The sequence below is a fragment of the Perca fluviatilis genome, chromosome 20 (genome assembly GCF_010015445.1).
Source record: "Perca fluviatilis chromosome 20, GENO_Pfluv_1.0, whole genome shotgun sequence".
Lineage (NCBI taxonomy): Eukaryota > Metazoa > Chordata > Actinopteri > Perciformes > Percidae > Perca > Perca fluviatilis.
The window spans coordinates 27317684-27343743 of record NC_053131.1 but is presented as its reverse complement, the minus strand read 5'-3'; the positions used below and the strand labels follow the sequence as shown (position 1 = coordinate 27343743).

The window sequence follows — 26060 nt, the reverse complement described above, 5'->3', positions numbered from 1 at the left end:
TTAAGAGCCGTGTATGCTGACCATGATATTCATGGTATTTGAAAACCGATTGTATGTCAGCACTCCACTCCATTTCAAACTCAACTGATATGCCTATTACCTGTTTAGGAATAGAGCAATCATTTTGTTATGTGCTGTGGTGTTTTGTTTGTGTTTTGCTGTGTTTTCCACTTGTGTGGGATTCTCTTCAGGTGTGTTCTGGTGACGTCACTCCCACACCTGAAGCTAGTCAGCTGCAATCAGGAAGAGCCATTAAGTGGCTATGCACAGCCATTGGCCCAATCCCAAAGTCCGGACTCACAGACTCACGGCCTTTGGTGTGCGTTCTCGCGAAATTCGTAGGGCTTAGGGTTGTCCCAATGTCAAATTTCAAAGGCTGTGAGGGGTTGAGTACCCTCTTACCGAGCCCTTTCCGTGAGTCTGCATCGATGCAGACTTCACCAAAGGGAATTACCCACAGTTCAAAGCGTTGTGACGTTTATCGCGGAGACCATAGCTTAAATCCGGAAATTACAAAAAGGTAAACAACAGTATGACACACAACCACCGAACACAGACCAACCTGTTGTCCAGCTTGTAAAACAAGAGTTTGGAATCAGGCAGCCGTCTCCTGGGCCTTGGCCGTGTGGAAAGCAACAAACTTAAAACAACAAAAAAAAAAAAAACGGCAAGTGTCAGCAACATCTTTGTTATTAAACGTCGCCATGGTAACATGTGATCTCGTGAAGTGCTGTCCCAATCCCATTTATACCTATCTGAGCCCATGTGGCCTCACACACTCACTCACTTAGCACCTGAGATCAATTAAGTCTGTGAGTCTTTAGTCCTTAGGCCTCAGGGCTCACTTTGGAATTGGGCTAGTGATTGCCAGTGTGAGCTGGAGAGCGCTTCAGTGGAAGCCGGTGTGATCCTGTGAGAGAGCAAGAATCGAGCCAGAGGGAACCAAACCAGTGTGTCCAGTGTGGAAGCAGCTTGTGTGTTGCTTCAGACGCATGCAGTAAAGCTAGTGTTAGTTTGTTTGTTTAAAACTTTGCACTTTAGTTTTCCTTTTGTGATTTATTCGTTTTCCTTTTGTGATTTATTCGTCTTCCTTTTGTGAAGACAGTTTTCTGTTGGTTAGTTCAACAATAAATTATTTGATTCATCTTGAACTGTTTCTGCCTTTCCCTTGTTTTTTTCCCAGGGTTTATTTAATTGTTAGGGTCCTCTGCCCCTAGACACGATAGGGACATAACATTTAAGTTGTATACTTTCTGTCAAACACACTGGACTGCATTAAATGACAAAATGTAAAATTAACAAATGAAATTACTATTTGAAATTCAATCTGACTCTCACTTTGTGTTAGCTTAAGCCATGAAAAGTGTGTAAAACTATTCACAAAATTAAAAATGATGCCAGGATATATTAAAATAATAAATGAGGAGCAAGAAATGATATCTGCCACCTGTCATCGGTCAGCATATTCGAGTGCGGTTTGAGAACTTTGATATCTCACTCAATCATCATCACTGAATATTACCGATCGATGAGTCACGCCTAGTAATGCACTGATTAAATGATAAATAATCATAACTCGATAACGTTTTTAGTATTCATCAGCTGATCATTCTTTCAACTGCATGATCAAAAATGTTTTTAAAATTCCAGCCATATATCTGTTTATATCCCATCTTTGCAGTGAGAGAGTTAATTAACTTAAAATGTCACACAGCTCCACTGTGCATATGTACTGAATGTGTGCATGTGTGTGGATCCTCACCACAGTCACTGGGCATGGGTGCAGAGGCCACCTGGTGGATAACCGGCCGCTGATAGGAAGAGGCCCGGCCCAGCACAGTGTCTCCCTCAACAGGCTCTGAAACATCCTCCTTTGTCATCTCCCCCTCAGGGCCTGTGGCAAGAACAATATTAGAAGACTTATTCTTAGAACACAAGTAGGTCTAATTTCAACAAAGCAGTGTGAACTCAAAAAATAAAAAAATATCTTAAAAAAGGTCCCATGGCGTGAAAATTTCACTTTGAGGTTTTTTTAACATTAATATGCGTTCCCCCAGCCTGCCTATGGTCCCCCAGTGGCTAGAAATGTCGATAGGCGTAAACCGAGCCCTGGGTATCCTGCTCTGCCTTTGAGAAAATGAAAGCTCAGATGGACCGATCTGGAATCTTCTCCTTATGGAGGTCATAAGGAGAAAGGTTACCTCTCCTTTCTCTGCTTTTCCCACCAAGAGAATTTGGCCCACCCATGAGAATAAGAGAGACATCATGGCTTTCATACGAGCAAAGAGACAGGTCAAGGCCACACCCCCCACTCTCCACCTTGCCCCCCCTCCTGGCACATACTAAGGAAAGCTCATTGTGGGACTGGCTCTAGTGGCTGTAATTCTGCACCAAGGAATTTCGGGACTTCAGGGGACCACTAAGGCCTATATAAAAGCATCCAAAAAGCAGCATGTCATAGGACCGTTAGGACCACAGATGTAAGTTAGCTGTATAGCTAACTCTGGTACAGGGCTTGAACTGTGCATGGTCCCTGACAAATAAACTAATACAATAAAATAAATAATATTGTTAGTGTGATATTCCTCTCATCCTCCTCTGATTCTGTAATATATTGCAGAATCCAAGTGCAACACGAAACTATTACACATAGTACAGGACAATTAGTACTTATTAATAATCATAATATGATGGTGACATACATACTGAGGTAAAATGTAATATGCTGTATGGTAAATGCACGAGGATTATAAATCGGCCAAACCATCAAAATCATCTGATATTTAGGCCTAAGGATTAGAGAGCGAGAAAGTCTGCATTTGAGTTAAAGAAACTTTCTACTGCCATAAAACAAAGCTTGAGTGATGATTTTAGTTTTCCTAAAGACTTTTAAACAAATAGGTTTATAGTGAACATATGCTTAACTACTAGCCTTATCTTGAAACTGACAATATAAAAAGGCTGGGGAAAAGGACAGAAACCCCACACACACCCACACACACACACACCTTCTCCTTTATCCTCTTTCTTGTTGGTCTCCTTGAGAGATTCCAAATCCAGCTAAGCTAAAATCAAGAGACACAGACTGGGTCCAGCCATAGACTGTTAGTCTATGGGTCCAGCAGAACATCTAACCAAGTTGCTTTTCAAAATAACCCCGAAGTACATAGACAGTCCCCTCCTCAACCGCCATGAAACGCCCCCTTGCTCTGATTATACCCCAATGATCCCCTCACTCCCAGGTCTAGTGGCTATTTACAGCCAGTTCTCACTTCTGACTCTCCCCAGGATGGAATGTCACTCTCACTTTCCAGTCGTGTGCACTGCTGACCCCACTGCCACCTAATCTAACTAGTCAACCAGAAGACCAACAATCCAAAGAATGTGTCTGTAGGGTGACAGTGCAAACAAACACAGCATAAAAGGGCAGCAAAGTAGTGGTTGTGATTAGGAAGACTGTCCTTCACCGAAAAGACCAGTGTCCAATTCCCCTTTACAGCAAGCATCCACTGGCATTAGCCAAAGACTGAATCCTTACCAGCTCCAGAAGAGAGGTCTAGCTGAACCTCACCTGTGACCTCTCTAAAAAAAAAAAAAAGTTTTCTCCATAACGGGGTTTCAATATGACAAATTTCAAGCTTAACAACAGTAGAATGAGCAGATTGCACACACTCAAACAGAACAACGCATTATATTGTTGAAAATATTGTAAGAAGAGTAATGAGGACGGTAATAGGCATTTTTCACAGTAGACATCTTGAATATGTTACTAATTAATGATGGCTCTGTTCTATTTAAGTGACCGAGAAAGCCATGGAAGCATGCACACCATAACCCTGAAACAGCTAAATGGAAGTATTATTTTTCTCATTTACACCTGTGCTTTTCCTATTGTGACATGTCAAAATACCTTCAGTGAAAGAAAGAAAAAAAAACTATTGTACTTCTCACTTCTTATCGGACTGTTTGATTGACCTGAGCTGATCCATGTGAAACACAGAATACAAATTGTCATTTGGTCAGCATCAACTTTCATGTTGCTCAAGAGATGAGAGCCTTTTCCTGAATTCTCTCTGAGGTCACGAAACTGGCTGTCTGGAGATTAGACTTTACAGTGTAGCCTGGGACAATGCCCTAGTTTTGCAACAAGCCTCTCCTTGTTTGTCTGTCTGACCGATGATTTCTCCCTGCCACAGCTAAGACAGAGACAATACTGACATTGTACTGTGGAGTCTTGGGTTTGTTTCAGCATTTTGGAGCTGTTCAAGTTCACTAAATAGGACTTTTTTACAGAAACATTTTGAGTTGTAATATTAGCCAGAAAAGCACAGGTGAAACAAATTTGGTTAATGATGGCTCAGTTCCATTAAGTGTCAACATAACAGGGCCATGGAACTAGCTCACCTAAGTTGAATACAGTCAGTTTGCAGTCATGTTATCAAATACAACTGTGCATTTACCTTCTATGACGAGCCAAAATGTGACTTTCTGCTGTGAAAAAGGTCTATGGAATATCATAACCTCAGAGCCCCAATACACAAATGGTCCACCAACACAGGTGTTTTCAGTTGGCCTAATTAGGCAGCCCTGTCATTTTTATTCGTACATGTACTGTAACATCCTGCAATTCCCAGCATAGCTCCACCTAACGTTACCTTTAACCTGAGGGTAGGTCTAATTTCCCCAGGGCGGAATTAATAAAGTCTGTCTTATTTTATCTAATCAACCTGAATAATGAAAACACCTGTGTGCATCCAACGAATTTACTGCCACAAAAGTCTTCCAAGTTATTAAAAAATACGTTTCCACAGTTGTTTGATAGTGGATTTATATTGGGCTGCTTATTAACTGGCTGTTACCTGTATCAACCAATGACTGGCAGTCTATGCTATCAATCTAGATTTAGCTAGCTAGCGTTAATACTACTTATTACAGCCGGACAGGTCAAGCTAACTTATCCAGTAGTGACCACTCCCTCGTATCACAGGTTTGTAGAGCTGAGGGTAGCTAATGTAGCTGCTGTGTTAGCTAATCAAATGCCCTTACACTTATATCACTGATTCCCCATCAACTTCAGCTCCCAGCACATCTTTTATTTATCCTAACATTAGATAGCTGACAGTAAACGGTTTACGTTAGCCGACTAGCATATGTTAAAAAGCCGACTGAGACCTATAGCTACACTATATCGTATTTATTTTAGTGAATGCTTAATATAAGCAGTTATGAGCCACGTAGCTATTTTATGTTCATGCATTGGGAAAAAAGTTGCCAAGTAAGATGCTAGTGCCTTTCCTCTGATGTTCACTCACGTTAGCTCCTCAGAGGTAACGTTAACGTACGTTAGCACATATACTGGGCCATCCATTCTACACGCTTTAAATTCACTTTACGACTAGACATATAAATAAATGTCATGTATAGCTAGCTAACAGTCCACAAAACACTTGCGTTACCTTGACCTCCAGGCTCGTTTCAATTCGCTCATGGGGAAATGACTTTAACCTGCGAAGCGGATTTAATTTCCATCAATTCCCACTGTGTTCTACATAGCTACCTAAGGTACATCCTGTTCAGTATTCATTTTTCAGAATAAAGTAGTGTTTTTTATTTTACTTTTCCGGTTTTCAAAATATATGTAATAAAACTACAACGCACACCCTTTATAAACCTCAGGTAATACAAATAAGGATGACAGTTTGAACAGCATGGTGAAGTTCTGATGAAAATACAATTTTCTGAATAAATGTGATTTCAAACATTTTGAAAATGTCCAAACATTGAAAATAATAATTTCCCAAATCCTAAAATGTATGTTATCTTTACACGGAAACCATTTAAGTACATTTCTTATTTTAATTTTTGAATTCACAATTACTCATCTCAGACAAATGCACAATGGTAGATTAATCTTTAGCATATGTTCCCAAATAACAAACAGAAACTATACTCTGAAACTGAAAATGCAATGTCATATTTTCAAGTATAGCAACGTGAAACAGAGGTGATGGGGATACTTTTAAGTCCAGCACCTCCTTTATCAGTTACTGCAACAGTCTGTGTAGGGCTAAGTCCATAGATATATACATGGGCTAAGTCCATACACAGGACATTACCCATCTTCCCATTCAGCAGATGGTCATTTTGCAGGGGCAGCAGTGCCCCTGGACACAATCCCTTAAATGCCCATTTAGAAAGAACACATTCAGTGTGGTTTCTCCGACTTGAAGAGGTCTCAGCACATGTAGCTGCCTCTTTCTAAATCTCTGTCTATAGGCTACCTGTCAGTATGAGTGATGGAGGGAGATAAAAAGCTGTTAACTGTTTTTTTGTGTGTGTGTTTGTAGGTGGTGAAAATAGCTTTTAAAATTATGTAAACCAGAACCTCTGGACATTGGCAACAAAAATAATTACAGCAAGCACAATATGCTACAAATAATTAAGCTAATAATATCATAATCAATGCCTATAACATATATAGCCTATATATTTATATTCTATTTAAATTGTCTTTATTTTTTACTTTTTAACATAGTCTAAAGAAATAGTGCTTTGTATGACCGTTTCTTACCTGCTGTAAATTACCTGTGTTGATTGTGTAGCCTATAAGCAAAGAAGTAGAATGTTATTTATGGACTGTTTACATTTTATTGTGAAAGTATTGTTTATTTGCCGGAACACCGTTTCCATGGAAACGAAAACAAAACGGCTGGCAGTGATTTCTCTACACGCACTCGGCCCACTTGCGCATAAAGCACGATTTTTAATCTGTTATAGCTACCAGAATGGACTTAAACAATGTTAGGCGCGTATCCTCTGCAGGCTACCGGTTACGGGAACAAGCCAACGGTAACGGGACCAGGCCGATATCAAGCCAGCCACCGGCGGACAGGACGCGCTACGCTAAAGGAGACGCGGTTACCGTAGAGCTGAATCCAGACAGGCGTGATCCCGTTAAACAGGACCAGGTGCGGAAAGAGATGGTATGGAGTGAGAGGAGAGGAGTGCGGGAATGGTGAGTGTGACTTTGGTAGCTATCATAGACTGTATAATATTAATATGATAGATATTCAAACTTTTCTGACTTTAAATCAGTGGTGTAGTCTACGTGATACGCAGTATACCCACTAAGAAAGCTCCAGGATTTCCATATACCCACTTCAAAATGCGCAATGACAACGTACTTTGCATTATTATTTTGATATATTTTGAATTGTTATCTGTTTTTTTTTCTTCACATAGGCTAATTAAAGGTATTTCCAACGTAAATTGGTGCATAAAAGTGTGTCAGAATGCAGGAAATGAAGTCTTTGACGCTCAAAATTTTCCTCGGGGAGGACACCCAGACCCCCCCACTATGATATGGCCCTCCATCCTGGCCCATACATATACAGTACAGTATACCCACTACAATACATTAGACTACACCACTGCTTTAAATATGACTTTATTTTTATGATTGTCGATTACAAACTAAAATCTTGAAATATAGCTAGTGAAGTTGTGGCAGTTCATATTAGTTTCTAGGTCATGAATACGTTGTGGTCCACAGGGAGAAGAACTGGAACTTCCTCAGGAACTATGATCAAATGGTAAGTCTAAATGTCTATGTACATTTCACAAATTATGTTGAGATTCCTGTGAAATTGAAACACATTTTCCGGCGCTAAACCTCTGAATAAATTCAAATGAATATGCTCTAATATGTTTCATTTGATTCAACAGCCTGACACTCAATAATGCTGAAATGCACATGGGAAATTAGAAATAGTGCCCATTCTTATCATATTCTACAGCACCGCAATATTTGACTTTTGAACGTTTTCACATCATTGTTCTTTTTCATCAAATTTGATTACTGTAAATTCTTTAGAATGGTTCATCCACTTGAAGTAAACATGTCTAAATACTCAGTAGAATGTCATTGACAGTATTGTAAAATTCATCCTATGTGGTAACTGATGACAGGATTACTAAGTCTCATTTGTCCCTGATGGATTTAATGTCAGCTTTATTTCTGCAAGCCATTATACTGTACAGCTAAATGTTGCCCACAAACATCGGACCTCTGTGTGTATGTAGGGGCAGCCGAAGTCAGAGGAGCCTTTACCCACCCATGTGTCGCTCTTCTCTAATGACGTCCCCAACACCACCAACCAGATGTTTGGCAGCAGACTGTCCACTCCACTGGGGAGTGAACTGGTCAGACTGGACAGGCTCTTATTCTGGTCTGGAGGCCATCACAAGCGCAAGCAGGACCAAGAGATGCTGCCCTGCTAGGCCGCTGTGAAGACGAGTCACTTGTCATCCGGACCTCTGCGTATCAGGTCTTTCTTCTTTTCTTTTTTACCCTGGACTCTACAAAGCTGGGACTGCACTGTCCTTATATGGAGCTTAGATGGGTTTGACATGGTGTGGCACTCACCATAGCTCAGCCTAGAGTTTAGAGTTAGTAATTATTAAGTAAAATACAGACATCTACTTTCGAAGCCATATCAGGGAGGGAGTCAGGACTAATAAGAACATGTTTGCTGTCCTACATCTGCTAGTTTCCCAGATATGCAATCATTTATTGATTATATTGAACTTTATGTCCAGCATTGTACTCATTTAGTCATAGATGAAGATAGATCTGAGTATCGTTGACCGTGGCAAAAACATTTTTTGTACATATGCAAAAAGTACAAAAGTGGACGTTGAAGAAATTTGGTCACCAATAAAGACAGGTGAGAAGGGATGACACCAGTAGATCAGATTCACGTCATCCGAGCTCCATCGGGTGTTTAATCAGATAGCCTGCTTGATAATCTAACAAGATACCTGATCAAATTTGGATGAGTGAAAGGTTGTATCACCACTACACATTTCTGCACACTCAAATAGCGCTACGGCAACAAACAACAAACTAACTAGCATACAGTTTAAATCTGAGAATAATACTTGCTGATGCTATTAGAATCTTATTTTGGTGTTAAATTGTGTTAAAAATTTTTCTTCATTTTAAAATGCCTAAAATTGCTGTTACATTTATTACATGTTTTGCCAGGACCTCTAAGCCATTGTTCCATGGTGGAGACATGGAATTACAGTCATTTTCATTTGTGTGATCCTCACAATAATATAGCTTACACTCATCTGCACTTTATGTGAGCGGCAGCATATCTCAGGTTGTTGTTGCTGTTGCAGCTGCTTCAAAATGCCATTCCGTATATCGTTATGTTGTTATAAACCACTGCCCCTTTTGTCTGAATTTGAAGGAAAAAATGTTGATCCCCGTTGAATTTGAAAAAACTTGTACGATCTGGATCGAAGTCAATGTCTCATTTCAATAAAGATTTTTAATTTTAAAGTCTGGGTGTACTGAACTGATTTGGTTATGTTAAAAGTTATAGATGATACCTCCTGTTTAATCAGTACAGCAGACAAGAGTTTGCTTAGATAGCATAGTATTTGTGTAACAGTGCATGGATGCTTCCCATCATGTGATTGGCTGAGGATGTGTCCTGGGTGTCAAACTCCTTTTCACTAAGGGCCACACTGGAAAAAGAGAATCACACCAAGTGCCAGACATGTAGAGTTTATTTGTTTTTGTTCAGACTTTTTTGTGGCTTTCTCAGACATTTGTCACCTTTTTGTAAATTTAGTTGCTTTTTCAGACATTTTTATACACTTTTTGTCGTATTTTTATAACAACAACCTGTTTCACAGCCTGAATATGAAATCTCTGCTGCTTCTGGGGGAATTCTCAGAGTCGGCAAATCTGCCAAATTCTGCTTTGAATGACACCTAATGGCATTTCAAAAACACTTTCCTGTGTTTTTGGTTTGGCGTACAACTAGGCGGGCCAAAATGTATTGTGAACCCAAATTGATATACGGCCGGATCTAAATCTGCAAGGGGCCGGATTTGGCCCGCGGGCCTTGAGTTTGACACGTGTTGTAGAGTAGTTTCCAACATGTTGAAATGCAGAATCATTTAAACGAAGGAGACAGGAAGAGAGAAAACACCGCATGTTCTGAAATGAGGACTTGAAAGAGCTTCGAATACTTTGGTCTAACTGGCGAGCACAACCAGCCAATCAGGTTTCAGTGGATGTATGCGGAAGTGAGAAAAAGATACAAAATACCGCTACCAGGAAACTTCACAGAATAATAACTTTGCCTTCAAAATAAAAGTCTATCCATCTTTCTGAGAAACAGTTGAGGAAAAGAAGCTCTTTTTAGACTTGCAATAAATTCAAAGTCCTTGGTTATTTTTTATCGTTTGAACCTTTACGACAAACAAATATTTGGCCACCATTTCAAAATACGATTTACTTTATTTTATTTGGAAAATAAACAACGGAAAAAGCTTTCTAAATGCATCTACCTTCAGTACCTTGACTCTGGTGAGAGCGCATCAGCAGCAGCAGCAGCAGCATCAGTTTGCAACTTTTAGCAAAATTCTGTGAGATCTGACAATCTAAAGCTCGCAGTGAGTTCTTTCCATCTCCAGACAATGCCGTCCGATATGTTGTTGCATACCGCCAATTTCAGCACACTGTTTGTGTGCATGGTGCTGAAGTTCCCGCAGATTTTTGTACTGATGCGAGCCAAATCAACGGCTGGAGTCAGCCTCAACAGTCTTCTCCTAGAGTTGATCGGGTATGTGAGTTTTTGCTAAATACTGTTATTGATCTTTAAAATGTGCAACTTATGGTGAAAGGGAAATTCATTGTGACATACTAAGGTCATGGCACGCAGTGCTTTACTTACTATTATTCAAAGCTGGTGTTGATGTGATGTTGTCTTCCTGTTTCTCACCGGGTACAACCCCACCTCCGAACTCCACAAAATGTTTGTAATGTATCATGGCCTTGGTTATAGGTAAAGACGCACATATCCTTAAACGGGAGCGTGCCTATGTTCCCAAATTTCTAAGATTTTATTTCAAAATGAGGCCCTATGTTCCCACAGTTCCCACATTTCTAAGATTTATTTTCTTCCAAAATTAGGCCTTATGTTCCCACATTTACTTTTTCATAAATTTGTATCAGATTTTATCACCCCAACCCTAACCCTAAAAAATCTTGTGGGAGGATAGGGCTTACATTTTAGGGAAATGTAGGAACACAAGACCTAATTTTGAAAATGTCCTAGAAATGTGGGAATATAGGGCTGTGGGAACATAGGGCCTAAAAAAATCTTAGAAATGTGGGAACATAGGGCTGTGGGACCATTGGGCTGTGGGAACATCCCCCCCCCTCTTAAATGTGATAAACCACTGCTGAATCCCTAATTAATAATGGTGAATTCAGCTAAACTTCTTAACCAACTTTAATATAAATTAAACCTTTATTGCTCCACCATCCTCACTACCCCACTGTTTGCCTTCGTAGAGGGAAATGAAAGAACGAGAACAGCCTTAATACTGAGAGCTCATTATTGGTGCGAGCACGAAGATGTAAAGCCAGTTTTTTTTCTGGCTGAAGCGTACACTGTAAAATATTTCCAGGATTTCACAAGATATAACTGTAATATTTCACAATAAATTACATTATTACCACTTCACAGGCTTTAACTGTGATATTTGAAAATATAATACCGTATTTAGACTTTTACTGTGAAAATAATGCAAGGCGGGACTATTACGTTAAGAAACTACTGTGAAATCCTTCTTTTTCGAGCAGCAACTATAAATAAGACCTGTACAAACTTTGGCCTTTAGATTTGTCTCCAGGGATCCCTGACTGAGTCCAGAGGCACACAACTGAAGCTATCTCTCCTAACAAATAATCCCACTGTGAAGGCTTAACCCTAAATGATTGTGTGTTGTTTACAGAGCTGGGGACAAGGAAATGTGGCCCCAGTTAGGTCTGTTTGTTTGTCCTGTTTGTGTGAAACGGTGTAATGTCTGAGGTTAAATCAACGCTGCAGGCTAGTTTGTGTCTGGAACAGGAAGTATTGACACAAACAAAACCCTAGGAATAAATCTGCCTTCAAATTTACAGCCAGTATGGCTGCTATTTTACATTTTGTAGGTTTTATAAAAGTTTCACTAGAATCATTTTTAGTTTGTGTCTGTGAGGCTGTATAATTTGTCAGTGTCCTGTCTCTCCCTGGTGCCTGGCAGTATCCGTGTCCTAAATGTCTCTACTGTGCTGGTGAGCAATAGCCTGCGTGGTCTCGTGCATGTATTTGCATTTCTTTAAACCAATCACAATCGTCATGGGCGGTGCTAAGCGCAGAGTGGAGCCACAGTGCCTCTGCAAAATCGCCTCGGGAAGGAACTTGTTTTGGTGGAACGTGTACGTTCAAAAGTTGTTTTAGTCGTGCAACAGAAAACTCAGATTGGACAGATAGTCTAGCTAGCTGTCTGGATTTACCCTGCAGAGATCTGAGGAGCAGGTAACCATAGTCTTCATAAATTGACCGGAGTTTAAAACACAAAGAAAGCGGAAGGTAACGGCACACCCGAAAACGGACATCCAAAAAGAGCGACATCCGGCGGAATTTCCGGCAGACCGAGTGCAATCCCGGAAGTGGAACGTCGTGGCTATATACTACACAATAAGTAATATTTTATTGCTCCATGGTATAAAATGTCTTGGTTAAATCTGTGGCCACTGATTGTGGGATCCCTTTGCCAGTTGCTGAGATTTCAGATTTTAAAAACTCCATTTGCAGCCTGTTGGGGAACAAACACTTCTCAAACATGATCAAAGCTGCATGTGAAAATGAATTAGCTCTTCATGTAAACTACAAGCCACTATAAGTTGTACATCTGATGATGTGGCAAATCAGATAGACCTTGGATGAAATGACATTATGGCCTTTGTAAGTGTAACATTCTAATCTGTCTCCTCAACTGCAGTCAGCTATTTATTGTATAAAACATCCCATATTGGCCTGGTGGGTGAACGTCAGCATGCTGTGTGCAGTTTACTGACACACACTGCCTTCCAGGAGTTTGGTGGTATTGTCAAATAGCTACCAGCCATTTGGCACCACAAGCTATGGAAATGCCTTGTGCAGCTTTAAATTGAATTTCGTTTTGATTGTTTATCATTACGGCAACGTCAGCTGCTCGCATCAGTTTCTCAGCCGTCACCGTGCCTGCACGTAGACACCTGTGCACACCAGCAGCCTGTAAACCTGTGCACCCAGCTGCATGTAAGCTTGGTAAGCAGGGTCTCCAGCTGTAGACACTCAGAAATTATTTCGCTAATGACCACAAATAATTGGAGGCTGAGTTTGTTGAATCCCATCCCGCTACATCGGCCGTTGCCTGATCCGTTTTTTCTTTGCCACTCACCCCGGTCTCTGCCTTGTTTTCTTTTGAACATTGCTTCAATGTTTCATCTAAATCAGTCCTTAACATTATAATACAATGCAATAACCTGACACCATCTGCTTTACAGGTATATTGTTTTTGTAACGTACCAGATGTACTATGACTACCCACCTCCAACATACCTGGAATATCCAATCCTTATTGCTCAAGGTGAGTTGTCTGAAGTTGCATGAGGGGTCATGTATTCAAATGTTGTGTAGTTATAATTTTGTAGGCAAATGTGTATTCTCTTCAGGTATTCTGTTGTATGTCTCTTTTTGAATTTAAACTCCTCAATTAGTGTATGTTCCAATGCCTCCACGATCCCTGTCTAGAAAAATAATTAAAGTAAGAGCTCAGATACAGTAACTTACCTTGTTATAGCAAAGCAGACCATCAACTTGGCAGTTGTATGTGTATGGTTTAATATTACACAGGTTTGACAGAAAACCAAAAGGTCATCCTCATGGTTGATGTGGGAAATAATCAATGTCATGTTCAGGTTTGACAGTAACCACATGCAGTGTAGGAACAAATGACTTGACATAGGTCTCAATGGAGAGGGGGGGGCATTAAGTCACCTATGACATTTTATTGATCCATTTGTAACCTGCGGCAACCACCACAACAGATCACTCTGTACCACTACTACTGTAGTCAAGCCTCTAGAGCAGCACCTGTCCAAGCCTGTTACTGGCATCTTAACAATAGAGGAGTCCGATATCGTATGTGTCTTTAGAAGCAAGTTTGTAAACCAGAGATGTTAGTTTCTGGGTGAGTTAATGAGATGGTAAAAACGTCAGCGGGCAAGAGGTAGAGCGGTCGTCCACTAAGCAGAAGATTGGTGGTTCAATCCCTGCGGTCTATATGTTCGAGTGTCCTTGGCAAGATACGGAACCCCAAGTTGCTCCCAAATGTTTATTTCTCCTAATGAGCAGGTGGCACTTTGCATGGTAGCCTCTGCCACCAGTGTATTTACAATGTGTACGGTGAACGTTTGCTAGTGTTGTAAAGAGCTTTGAGTGGTTGATAAAACTAGAAAAGTGCCAGAATTTCTGCAGGTTTCACCAAGTCAAATTTAGGACTTTTTAATGAATGAAATGTAAGACCTATATCACAACATCAACTTTTTTTCATGCCAAGTATTACTAAACTTGCACTTCCCCATAGCCGAAGAATAAAATACGTTTTGTCTGTGGTACACTCCGAAAGAGACTCGCGCCATTAACATGAAAGCTGATTGGCTGAAATACAAGTTGCAAGTTGGTCTCATTTGTAGTCGTAAAACAGTGAAATTATATTTTGACTAGCGAAGAAAGAACTACAACACTACGGAATAAATAAAAAAAAGAGCATTAGAGGTAGCATTGCATGGACGTAGGAAAATTAAAGGTGCACTAGGTAAGCCTTATAAAACTAACTTTCTGTCATATTTGCTGAAACTGACCCTATGTTCCAGTAGAACTTCAAAATCTGTCTCCTCTGGCACCACCAACAGCCTGTAGTGTGATTTGCAAAAATCCACAACTCTCTGTTCAGATGCACCAATCAGGGCCGGGTGTCTAACTGCATGTCAGTCACTGCTCATGCACACACATTTATTCTCCCTTGTGGGGGGAGGGGCTTAGGAGACCGTTTTGGTCTTTAGCGGAGAGGGGGGGAGGGACTGAGAAGTTGTCGATGTTCACATTTTTGGGCTAAGTCCTGGATCTTCCCAATCCTATCTACAGCACATTTTTAAGACCAGTTTAAAATGATTTAAGACCTGGAACCCATTACTTCAGCGAATTTAAGACTTTTTAATGCCTAAAATTTTGATTTTGAAATTTTAGACTTTAAGATCTCGCAGAAACCCTGTATATAAATGCAGTAAATTTACCATCGAGTGTCCCTTGGAATGATAACCCAGCCCTGTGAAACATGCAGCCCACTGATCAAGGTATAACCTGCCCCGTGTCCTCAGATGCCATTCTTCTGCTCCTGATCCTTCACTACGACGGCAGCCTGCGGCACATCCTCATCTACACCTTGCTGTATCCTTTCCAATAGAAAGTGTTCATTCAATGTTGAAGAAAACCAATGACCCATTGGCCTTTTGTTGATAACCGTCACGTGTTATTGCCTTAACGTAATGTGTTCAGGTTTGTTGGGGGTTGGAGGCTCCTCACTGTGGAGAAGTGGATCATAGATTTGGCTATGGTAAGAAATCCGTTTCACATCAATCCTGTCACAGTATGTTACAAAGTGAACAAAGGGAAGGCATGCCATCAGTCAGGAGTAATGAGCTAGAGATTTGAACAGACCTCATTGCACCTGGTGTACTGTATCTCACGGAGGCACCCAGACCTTATGGATGCCAAATGGTCTTGTTGGTTAATGAGATGAATGTGTCTGAAGTTGCGTTCGCATTTAAATAGGTGAGAGCGGTGATCCTGCAACTGCTTTCCACCAAAAAGTTAAAGCTTTAGTGCGTAACTTTTTGATATTAATGAACGTCCGTTACATTCAAGCCATTGCCAAATGAGTTGCTACAAAGCTAATTAAGACCATCAGCTCCAACTGGTGTCATCCGGCCACTTTCACGCGCAGAAACTCGAGTGAAGATAATGACCTCTTCTGAAGAGTCCATCATGTTTTTTTTTAATCCTCCGTGTCCTCCTTGACTACATAGCAGCTGCGTGGAGGAGGGGTTTTTGATGAAGCACGATCGCGGAAGGCTTGGATCATGTGGATGCACCGACAGAATTGTTGTCATTACTTAGAATTCCTCATGGGGGAGAAAGGAAACTACGCACTATAGCTTTAAAGTTCTCGCAGGCTGCAGAAAGTGAAACTTTTAAGCTGAATAGTAGTTCCACTGGTCATGGTGTTAGTCTGTATTCAGTCTGACTGTCCACTCTCTTCTCAGAGCCTGTGCACATTCATCAGTGCAGCCAGTAAATTAGCCCAACTGCAATGCCTGTGGAGGTCTAAAGATGCTGGACAGGTTAGCGCCCTCTCCTGGGCTATGGCTACCTACACATGTATGGGTGAGTATCACTTACTGGATATGACAGTTAGTTCTTTGTGTGTTGCACCTTCCCCTTTCCCACTTTCCCAATACTGACAGAATGTCAGAACAAGAATAACTTAATTTTTTTTTAATCTAATGTCCTCTTATTTTATTTCTGTATATCTCTCCACCAGCTCCTAGGGGGAAATATCTGGCTCTAATTAGCAACTGCTTCACTTTGTTCACCAGCAACTTTGTCTGCTGTTGATGGTGGGAAGATAGCAATTCAGTGGGAGTTTTAACACTGAAAACAGCTGAAAATGACGCTAATACAAGCGGTGAGAGTGAACCAAAAGAGTAGTCGCGGCTGTAACACCAAAACAATGAGCTGAAACATGTTAAAAAGCTACTTAGACCAGGGGAACCTCAGAGTAGGGTGATGATTCTCTGAGGACTCAGACTCCATTCACATGTACACTTTAATTAAAGCTTTAGTGCATAACTTTTTAATATAAATGAACGTCTGTTACATTCAAGCCATTGCCAAATGAGTTGCTAAAAAGCTAATTAAGACTATCAGCTTCACACAACTCATTCTGTATTTCTCAGTATGGCTGTGTTCAGAAGATTTTGTCGTCCGGTGACTTTCCAGCGCAGAAGCTCGAATTAAAGGACAAATTCGGCGCAAAATGAACCTAGGGGTTGATAACACGTGTACCGAGTCGACCGTTTTCTGGGATGTTTTCATGCTAATCGAATGTTCCAGTTTTAGCGCAAAACGCTAATTAGCTTACAACGCTAGTCGTCGGGGCACTGGTAAAGTAAAAATAAATTGCTATTTCTATACCACTAACGAGGCTCAAAATAGCACCACACTTCCACGGTAGCATAATGAGGGTCCCTACATGTAAATCGAAGCATTGAGAACTTTGTGTACAGACTGTTTATTAAAAAGATAGTTTATAAAGACAGTACCGTTCACGTATACAGGCAGGCGCCATCTTGGGAAAACAGTCACGACTCAGTCGAAGACGGTGTAACGCCGGTAACCGGTAACCAGTTACATAGCTCAACCCCCACGTTCGACTGGTCGTGACTGTTTTCCCAAGATGGCGCCTGCCTGTATACGTGAACGGTGGACGCGCTGACAGTGTTGCTGTCATTACTTAGAATTCCTCATGGGGGCGACAGAAACTACGTACGATAGCTTTAATATATACACGTAGGTATGGAAAGCTTGTGGGGCGGCCTCTGGCTCACCCAGTAAGCGGGTGAGTCCTACAGCGGCACAGGGTTCGGATCCGACCTGCTGCCCTTTGCCGTGTGTCATTCCCCCATCTCTCTCTCCCCCTTTCATATCTATTCACTTTCTAATAAAGGGAAAAGCCCCCAAAAAATTATCTTTAAAAAAAAAAAAAAAAAAGGTATGGAAAGCTTGTGCTGTCACTGACAAAGTCATGTATGAACCAAACAATCAGTAGCTTAGTAATTGATTGATAACTTTGGAAAATGTCCCATTAGAATCAATTAGCTCAGGGTAATAAAGTCTTATAAATATCCAGAGTAGACTGGATTACAGTAAATGTGTCAAAAAGGCTGCTCTCTACTTTTCAGATATCGTCCTCTTATCTGTCTAAACCTCATGTTTAGCATTCGTAATAGATTCAGAAATGCTAAATCAATTTCTGAGATTTTTTTCTTCTCCCTAAAGCACTGTTACTCTAATGCTTCAGTTCAATAATATGCATAATACTATTTACTCTGCTCCAAATTTGACAAATCAGCAATTCCACGCTTCATTAATTAAATATTAGATGCTGGCTTTGATAACGAGCATGTCATTAACTCGGCTTCCTCTTTGTTTCAGCACGGATTTACACCACCACTGTGACAACTGGAGACATGCAGGGTAAGTCCAAGTGATTTACAAATGACTGTGGGATATGTAGTATCCCAGATAGGAATGTTTTGTGAACTCTATAAACATTTCAGAAGCAACTCTTTAAAAAAGATTTGTTTTCTAACTAACTATCATCATATCGCATGTAACAAGAAGGACGTAGTGTCATAGACATGGAGGAGTTTAAAATGTGTTTGCATGGTCCAAATAAGTGATTTCAACAGTTCGGGGCCTCTACTTTTTTGTCTTTTTCCATCTGAAAAAAAGCTACATTTTCTGAAGAGGAGGGAAGTGTCTCACAAATATATTTTTTTTAGAGAATGAAACTGTCAATAAACGTTAAGAGAAAAAAAAAAAGAAGTGATTATTGTAAGCTCCCGGCACACCGAGTGACATTCACTATAGCACCTTTTTAACTTGCACATCCTCAACTCATCACTTTGTGATGTCAAAAAACTACATCTTGATGTTTAAAGGTCCCATGACATGGTGCTATTTGGATGCTTTTATATAGACCTTAGTGGTCCCCTAATACTGTATCTGAAGTCTCTTTTATATAGACCTTAGTGGTCCCCTAATACTGTATCTGAAGTCTCTTTTATATAGGCCTTAGTGGTCCCCTAATACTGTATCTGAAGTCTCTTTTATATAGGCCTTAGTGGTCCCCTAATACTGTATCTGAAGTCTCTTTTATATAGGCCTTAGTGGTCCCCTAATACTGTATCTGAAGTCTCTTTACCGAAATTCAGCCTTGGTGCAGAATTATAGCCACTAGAGCCAGTCCCACAATGAGCTTTCCTTAGGATGTGCCATTTCTGTGTCTGTAGCTATTGAGAAGGAGAGAGGGGGGGGGCAAGGTGGAGGGTGGGGGTGTGGCCTTGACCAACTGCCACTTTGCTTGTTTGCAAGTCATGATGTCTCTCTCATGGGTGGGCCAAATTCTCTGGGCGGGCAAAGCAGAGAAAGGGGAGGTAACCTTGGTCCTTATGACCTCATAAGGAGAAGATTCCAGATTGGTCCATCTGAGCTTTTATTTTCTCAAAGGCAGAGCAGGATACCCAGGGCTCGGTTTACACCTATCACCATTTCTAGCCACTGGGGGACCATAGGCAGGCTGGGGGAACTCAATGTGAAATTTTTGTGTCAGAATCCTCAGTAAGTTCTTATACATACTGTAGGTCTCTTGAATTTTAATCAAATGTGTCTCTTTGTCACAGTTCTGGTGCGGTTCATCGCCATGACTTTGCTCAACATGTGGGTGCTGCTCACTGTGCTCTACTACCAGAGACACAGCGGCAGGTCCAAGAAAGAGGACTAAGCTTTAAGAGTTGGATCCTGAGACTGGCTGTCCTGTAAACCTGCAGTTCACTCCCATGTCACCCAGCTCTGTTCACAACCATGACTAAAAAGAAAACTGTCATGTAAGCAGCTTTTGTAATACTGACCCGTAAAATGTGTTTTTTGTATCATTACCACCATATTGAACCCAGATATTTTTCTTTAACATTCCAATGCTTTTTCACACTGTATGTGACCAAATGCATTGTTACTTGATAGAGCAGCACAAACAATATCTGAGATCTTACAACTCAGAATGAGAAATACTGTATTTTGAAAGCGTTTATAAGTCCTTATCTGAACTATTTTAATAAAGCGAACATTCTATCTTCTTACATTGAGGTCATTTCAGTCTCATGCATTAAAAACTCACCAAGAAAATGAGCATAGTTCTTATGCACCTTTACAGAATTACAGCTTCCAAGATATTTCTTTTTAAGACAGAAAAATAATCCAAAACCAAAAGGCACATCCATGTCTTTATTGTTGACGTAGTTATTATATAGCCGTTTGGTAGCAAACATGCAATCTGGATGTAGAGCCCTTAAATACAAAGTGGACAAGGCTGTATAAATAATATAATGTGCACTGTATGGCATGTAAAATATATACTGTGTATATTTATATGTATAAAACATGCTTCTTAGTTAAAGGAGAGTACTCAGTACACACACTCACACGCACACGCACACAAATAGTTACTCTCCACCTGCTATTTAAGCCACATACACAGCAATGTGCCCAAACTCAGAGTTTGGTTACTTTTAATACAAAAATATCAGGACAAACACCTTTTTAGAAAGAAAAAAAAAAAACGTTCAATGGAATAGTGCTGCTCAGTATTTTGACCCTTGGGATATGATTGCATACCTTCATTTTTCCTGCTTCTTATTGGTAAATTATCCTCAATGACTACAAACTACATTCCTGACAGGTGAAGGCCTGTGGGTGACAGCACTTAAAAAGGTCCAATGTGTAGGAATTTCTCCCATCTAGCGTTGAGATCGTACATCGCATATCGTATATCTCGCACCACGCAGTTCAAATTACGTATTTTTATATTAGCTACGGTAGCCTTCACGCTACAAAAAGCTGGTCTTTAGCTTTTTTTCCCAATATCCTTTTTCTTGGCGTAAGAAGAAGACTCCTGTTCCTGAAACTTGGATTTTGAATACGTGCATGAGGCGCAGTGGCAATCGGGAGAGTGGGAATTTTCCCGGTGGGCCGGTAGTGTTTGGAGGCCGCTCCGGCCGGTCTGATTGCGATAGGACATGTTTGTGAACGGGCGACACAGATTTTGATAATAAACTAAACACGTTACACACTGGACCTTTTAAAGTGTGAGGCCTGAAAAGGCAAACGCATGCAAGTCCACTCAGAGTAGTTGGTGATGAAAGGGGGCTTCAGTCAAGTATATTTGGATAGAAGTAATACAATGCCTGCGTGTTGTCTCTGGTAAAGCCCAGATGTACATTCAAACAAAAGGAGCATAGCTCGGATCAGAAAAGCATTAACGGTTGCACCCCTTGAATTCAGTAAACATTAACCCTCATAACTGACAGTGCAGGTTTGAAAGATTATGGGATTGTGATAATCTCATGTCTGGGTCCCCATCTAATGCCATTCAGAGCAGGATTATGTTCACTTGTAACCGTTACTGTAGTCATACAACGACAAACTGGTGATTCAGAGCGTGCCGGAGTCAGAAATCTGAATAAGAGGCACTCAAGGAATTATTTGCTCAAATTCCCCCCACCCACTCCCCCGCCTTGCAGACTTTCCCAGAAGTCACAGCTGGCTTGCTTAAGTACCTTATTCAAGTTTCTGTGACCCGTGTGGACATGCACCTGAAAGCGGAATCGTAGGAAGCAAGAAGCTACAATCAATATGTTAGAGAGTCTGAATAAGCCAAAGTACAGATACTGTATCTGGGATCAAGTTCAACAATCTTAGCTGTATACAGCCAACAAATTACAGATTTTACTATCTTCTGAGTGTAGTGTTCCCCATTAAACCCTTCATATTGTTCACAATCATTAAACACAAGGATGCCTTTTTTCTTTATTTGGCCACGAGAATCCCCAGAGGTGGTGTGGAGGAATTGAGAGTTTTCCTGTTGGGTCCTTCAATCAGACAGTGTGTCCTGGTGAGAAGTGTTGAGGTAAGTGTATCCCCTTAATGCCAGCCCTGGGCGAGCTTATAAGAGCTCTCTTCTGTTCCGTAGGAGCCGAACGAGCAGCTCCAGCCCCCCAGAGACGCTTAATTGCTCTAGTCGAGGGCCCAAGCGAAGACTCCGGCTAATATGCTTACAAGCCATCCAGCTTGGTGAAAAGATCACAGGTGTTCAGGTGATCTCCGTAGTCGTCGCCGCTTTGAGTGCCTGGGAAGGAAGTTCGACAAAAAAAGGATAAAACAGACTTTGTAACTCTCACAGGCTGAAGCACGACACAGGGTGGGCTGTGGAGAAGTGATGTGGAGTTCAGTGTGCTGATCTGCAAACGAAGCTTTGTGTGGTCTTTGATTTAGGAGGACACACACTCCATCACCATGACGATGCGCCACATTCTCAAGCAAGGTTAACTGGGGGAAGAGAGAGAAAAAGATGCAAGATTAGTCTCAGCAAACACCTCGACTATCAGAAGATTACAACAGGTCATGTCCTCATGGAACATACTAAATCGATAATCCTGTACAAATCACTTGTACTCACTTATTTCACAAGGTTTCGGTCTTCAGACCTTCACCGAGAAAAGTTTCTGAATTTCTGGTTTCTTCACAGTCGAGATCACAGACAATCTTTGACATTGGTCCAGTATTAAGCGAGATCACTGCAGTCGGCAGCAGCGAAACAAGCTACAATGTAACTTATGGGGCAATTGTCCAGCTTGCATTTACCTTCACAAAAGTGCTCGTTTTGCAGCTGACAGGTTCAGATTAATATTCTAAGTGTCTGACAACAATATGGAAAGGATTTCTAAGGAGGTCGACCTTTCTGTTAAAAAATAAGATCCTTTTTTTAAACATAAAAACATCTGTGAAATTGTGTTCGCTAAACTCACCAGACTCCATGTAAATAAACAGTCATTTTAGCAACGTGAAATACACTTCATTCAAAGTCGACAAACCAAATAAAACTATGAAAAAAGCTGTTTTGAGTCGTCTTTCCACTTTCCCAACCATCATAACTCTAGTTTTGCTTGAAATAACCACATAGTTTACCGATTGACGTGAAAATATGTTGGCTCTATACACGCTAAAAGTAATGCTTTTTTAAAATGGAGTCTGGTGGGTTTAGCGCTAGCGACTACAGAGCTGTTTCTGGTTAAACAGAAAGGTCTCAAAGAGGTTTTAAAAGGTCTATCTCTGACGGGATCCTTTCCATATTGTTGTCAGACACTTAGAATATTAATCTGAGCCTGTTAGCGGCAAAACAAGCACTTTTGTGAAGGTAAATACAAGCTGGACAATTGCCCCATAAGTTATATTGTAGCTTGTTTCGCCGCTGCCGACTGCAGCGATCTCGCTTAATACTGGACCAATGTCAAAGATTGTTGTTCCCCATCAGTTCCCCACTTAGACCCAAAAACATAGGAACATAGGGTTGGGTCCAGGTTGAAAAAAGAACGGTAGTTAACCTTTAACTAATTTTGTTGCAAACAATGATAAAGTAACAGAATTTTAAAAACAGAGGAGATATTTTTTTACTTAAGAGAAAAAGGGTATATAACCAGACATTTGTTAATGTTCAGACTGTAAATAAATTAGGGCTGCACGATATGAGGTAAATATGCGATAATGTTGTCGAATATCGCGATCACGATATTACTTGCGATAAATAAAACAGATATTAAAGTGTCCTCAGCTCTGCTGCTTTCAGTATTCTGCTAAAATACAACAGATTGCATGTTGAAGTTAAAACAAATAAAAGGAAATAATTTCCAAAATTATTTTCTTGAACAAATAGGAAGATTAAATTGAATATAAAAAGCACCACTAAAAAAATTATGACTTTAAAGTGCACTTTACTACGGATATTTTCTTTAAACTAACACAAAAAAAAACTCATTCTTTCGTGATATGTTGCAGCCTTTTGTGTTGCGTTTATTGTGCGAGTTGATATTGCGGATAAAACAAAAAAAAACAAAAAAACGATATATTGTGCAGCCCTTAAATAAATTATAAAAAATAAAAAAAATGGAATACATTTCTGTTTCAACACAGAAGACAATGTATCTGCCTTTTATTTTTTATTTATTTTTTTAACACCCAGTGGGGTAAGGTGATCCAAGCTATCAGGTGAGCAGCCGGAGAACCCCAACAAGCACATGCACTAGTACCGACATACAGTATGTGGACATAGCCCGCCACCACCACTACCACCAACAACTGACAACCAGGGCTGTGTCTGAACATCAAGTGCAAAAAGACACTTTTTGGTTGTTAAGCACACATACACACACGTCGTTTACAGAGAAACATCTGGGCAAAGGAAGAAGAAGAAGAAGAAAGGCTGGGAGAAGTCGTCATTTGTACCAGAGTTCACTGTGGGATTCTTCTCGCCGCGTTTTGAAGCCATTTGACCTGCGAGGGCCGAGGCCAGAGGACATAAGGTCACGATGGGTGAGACATGTTTAAGGACGTTAACAGCATTAAGTGAACAGAGAACAGCATCTCTTTATCCTCAGCAGCTTCAGAGATAGAGTTTCGTCTCATGTAGCTGTGGTCGGCTACCGCTCAAAAAACATTATGGGTCTCAAGTTTTTTTTTTTTCCAAGAAAACAGAGAATAAGCAGCACGGGGTCTTGATTCACTGAGATTTGATTAATCAATATTCAGACTGGATTTCTTTCCATTTTCTAAAAATCACAGCAAATTGGGACAGTAGCTGTGTAAATTGATGCCCTGTGGAAACTCTGTGTTCCAATGCCACTGAAACCAATGCACTGCACAGCACACACTGCACACAGTGTTACCATATGCGGTCCTCAGAAATGAATAGAGGAACAATCATCATCAACATCATCCAATGCCCAGTGCCAGTCCTGAAGACCAAAGTCCTCCAATCTGAAAGGGGAGATTAGTTTTGATGGCCAGGTAACAATTACTGCACATACAAACTGGTGTCCGGAAATAGAGTCTATTCAAGTGTAGGGTTGGCTACTGTTCTCATTTAAAGAGACTGTGGTGTTATGTACGATATCCTGAGACGCACAACGAGACTGAGCAGTGGGAAACGGGCTCTCATTCTCCGCAGGCTCATCATGTATACAGAGAACAAAGCGCCACAGCCGCTTACTTTCTCACACTTCAGAAACACCTCTGAATTCTAGATACAAGGACAGGTTTTATTCTCCTCTACAGGAACAGCTCCACTGCATAAATATAAACTGTGGGGTTCAAAACCATTAGCTTTCACACAGGTTGACTATAGAAATAGCAATGCTGCTTTTGTTAGATTTGGTGACTCAGGGAGCACAATAGATGAGAACGATACCATCATTTTTGGACTAAATTAGCCAGGAGCAGTGTCAGGCCAAAAGATTATTTTGCAATATGTTTTTTTTTTTTGCATTTCCTCTGATCCATAGGAGCCAACCAGTGTAAAACGGATCACTTAATGTTGCATACAGTACGTAATGTGTATAGTTTGACCCATTATACCATTCCAACTCTAGCCTATTCTTTGCCTCACTGGAGACCTCCTTCATATCCCAACATTTCAGACAAACTGGAACACATCGAATCTAATGGGTGCCAAGACTTTCTTTTAAGCTTGTCCAAAAAGCAGAAACTGTTCAGACATGATCTCTTGTCTGTTTTTTTTGCTACCTGCTCTTGCTGGTGGGGAGCTGTCGACTGGGCCTCCTCATGGACTGGCTGGGCTGGACCTTCATGGAAGCGCGAGGCGAGGAGCGTGCAAACTGCTCCGGCGGTGGAGGCTTCTTGGGAATCTTCTTGACCAGTCGGTTCACCCACTTCTGCTGCTCCTCCTGAGACACGGCCAGCAGCAGCAGGTTCTTTGCCGAAGACACGTCGTAGTTCACTGGTAGTGGGAGAGACGTGCAGCTTTCAGTTATAGTCTTTAGTTGTCTTTGTTAGCAACATTGGTATTTGGTAATTCACAATATTAATATCTTTCACATCCTAAAGTGTCATTTATGGTTCTGCGGAGGCTCCACGCAGAGCTTTCGCCGTAGCCTACGTAAGTGGCCTGAAGTTTATACTTGTGCGCTGGTGTCTGCGTCGATCTCTTTTAAGAGAATAGCAGGGCCGGCATTTGTGTGTGTGTGTGTGTGTGTGTGTGTGTGCGTTGGGAGTGTGTGCGTTGGGAGTGTGTGGTAGAGCGAGTGAGAGAGTGACGGCGATTAGCTTCGGCGCGAGGGCCGACTCTTGAGTCATAGTGGGAGAAACAAAGTGTCTCCCCTGTGTTTTCTGACCACGGTGGGAAATCTGTAGCAGGAAAAGTTAACCCTCTCCTTGAGGTCAGGTTGTTTATGGAGAACGAGAAACAGGAAATGA

The 26060-nt window shown here is 41.0% G+C and overlaps 4 protein-coding genes across 10 annotated transcripts in view; 2 read left to right on the top strand and 2 right to left on the bottom strand.

The window, feature by feature from the left end:
* The window catches only part of LOC120549426 (CAP-Gly domain-containing linker protein 4-like), a 33767-nt gene extending 28200 nt beyond the window's left edge, over nt 1-5567 (bottom strand). For 2 of the 5 annotated variants that reach the window (XM_039786335.1, XM_039786339.1), the window contains exons 1-2: nt 3539-3582; nt 1763-1894 (exon numbers count right to left, since the gene is read on the bottom strand). In XM_039786335.1, the coding sequence (XP_039642269.1) occupies nt 1763-1880 (118 nt within the window). In that variant the 5' untranslated portion in view covers nt 1881-1894; nt 3539-3582. Of the gene's footprint in view, nt 1-1762; nt 1895-3538; nt 3583-4460; nt 4534-5456 lie in introns of those variants that run through there. The other 3 variants (XM_039786336.1, XM_039786338.1, XM_039786337.1) reach the window with 3 other exon arrangements.
* A 1133-nt stretch (nt 5568-6700) lies between these two features.
* Nucleotides 6701-9340, top strand: c20h2orf50 (chromosome 20 C2orf50 homolog). Its single transcript, XM_039785266.1, has 3 exons — nt 6701-7015; nt 7553-7592; nt 8083-9340. The coding sequence occupies exons 1-3, from the start codon at nt 6786-6788 to the stop codon at nt 8278-8280; spliced, it is 468 nt and encodes a 155-aa protein (XP_039641200.1). The 5' UTR covers nt 6701-6785; the 3' UTR covers nt 8281-9340.
* A 1020-nt stretch (nt 9341-10360) lies between these two features.
* Nucleotides 10361-19876, top strand: slc66a3 (solute carrier family 66 member 3). Its single transcript, XM_039785891.1, has 7 exons — nt 10361-10643; nt 13400-13482; nt 15275-15344; nt 15453-15510; nt 16220-16340; nt 18171-18212; nt 19421-19876. The coding sequence occupies exons 1-7, from the start codon at nt 10498-10500 to the stop codon at nt 19519-19521; spliced, it is 621 nt and encodes a 206-aa protein (XP_039641825.1). The 5' UTR covers nt 10361-10497; the 3' UTR covers nt 19522-19876.
* A 125-nt stretch (nt 19877-20001) lies between these two features.
* The window catches only part of rock2a (rho-associated, coiled-coil containing protein kinase 2a), a 46133-nt gene continuing 40074 nt past the window's right edge, over nt 20002-26060 (bottom strand). The window contains exons 31-33 of one of the 3 annotated variants that reach the window (XM_039785888.1): nt 25371-25584; nt 24075-24122; nt 20002-22121 (exon numbers count right to left, since the gene is read on the bottom strand). In XM_039785888.1, the coding sequence (XP_039641822.1) occupies nt 22118-22121; nt 24075-24122; nt 25371-25584 (266 nt within the window). In that variant the 3' untranslated portion in view covers nt 20002-22117. The other 2 variants (XM_039785889.1, XM_039785890.1) reach the window with 2 other exon arrangements.

Coding starts and splice junctions, on each gene's coding strand:
- slc66a3 (XM_039785891.1), top strand. CDS start 10,498: ATGCCGTCCGATATGTTGTTGCATACCGCCAATTTCAGCACACTGTTT. Junction 15,345..15,452: donor ATCCTCATCTACACCTTGCT/GTATCCTTTCCA, acceptor TAATGTGTTCAG/GTTTGTTGGGGGTTGGAGGC. Junction 16,341..18,170: donor GGCTACCTACACATGTATGG/GTGAGTATCACT, acceptor TCTTTGTTTCAG/CACGGATTTACACCACCACT.
- c20h2orf50 (XM_039785266.1), top strand. CDS start 6,786: ATGGACTTAAACAATGTTAGGCGCGTATCCTCTGCAGGCTACCGGTTA. Junction 7,016..7,552: donor AGGAGAGGAGTGCGGGAATG/GTGAGTGTGACT, acceptor TGTGGTCCACAG/GGAGAAGAACTGGAACTTCC. Junction 7,593..8,082: donor TCAGGAACTATGATCAAATG/GTAAGTCTAAAT, acceptor GTGTGTATGTAG/GGGCAGCCGAAGTCAGAGGA.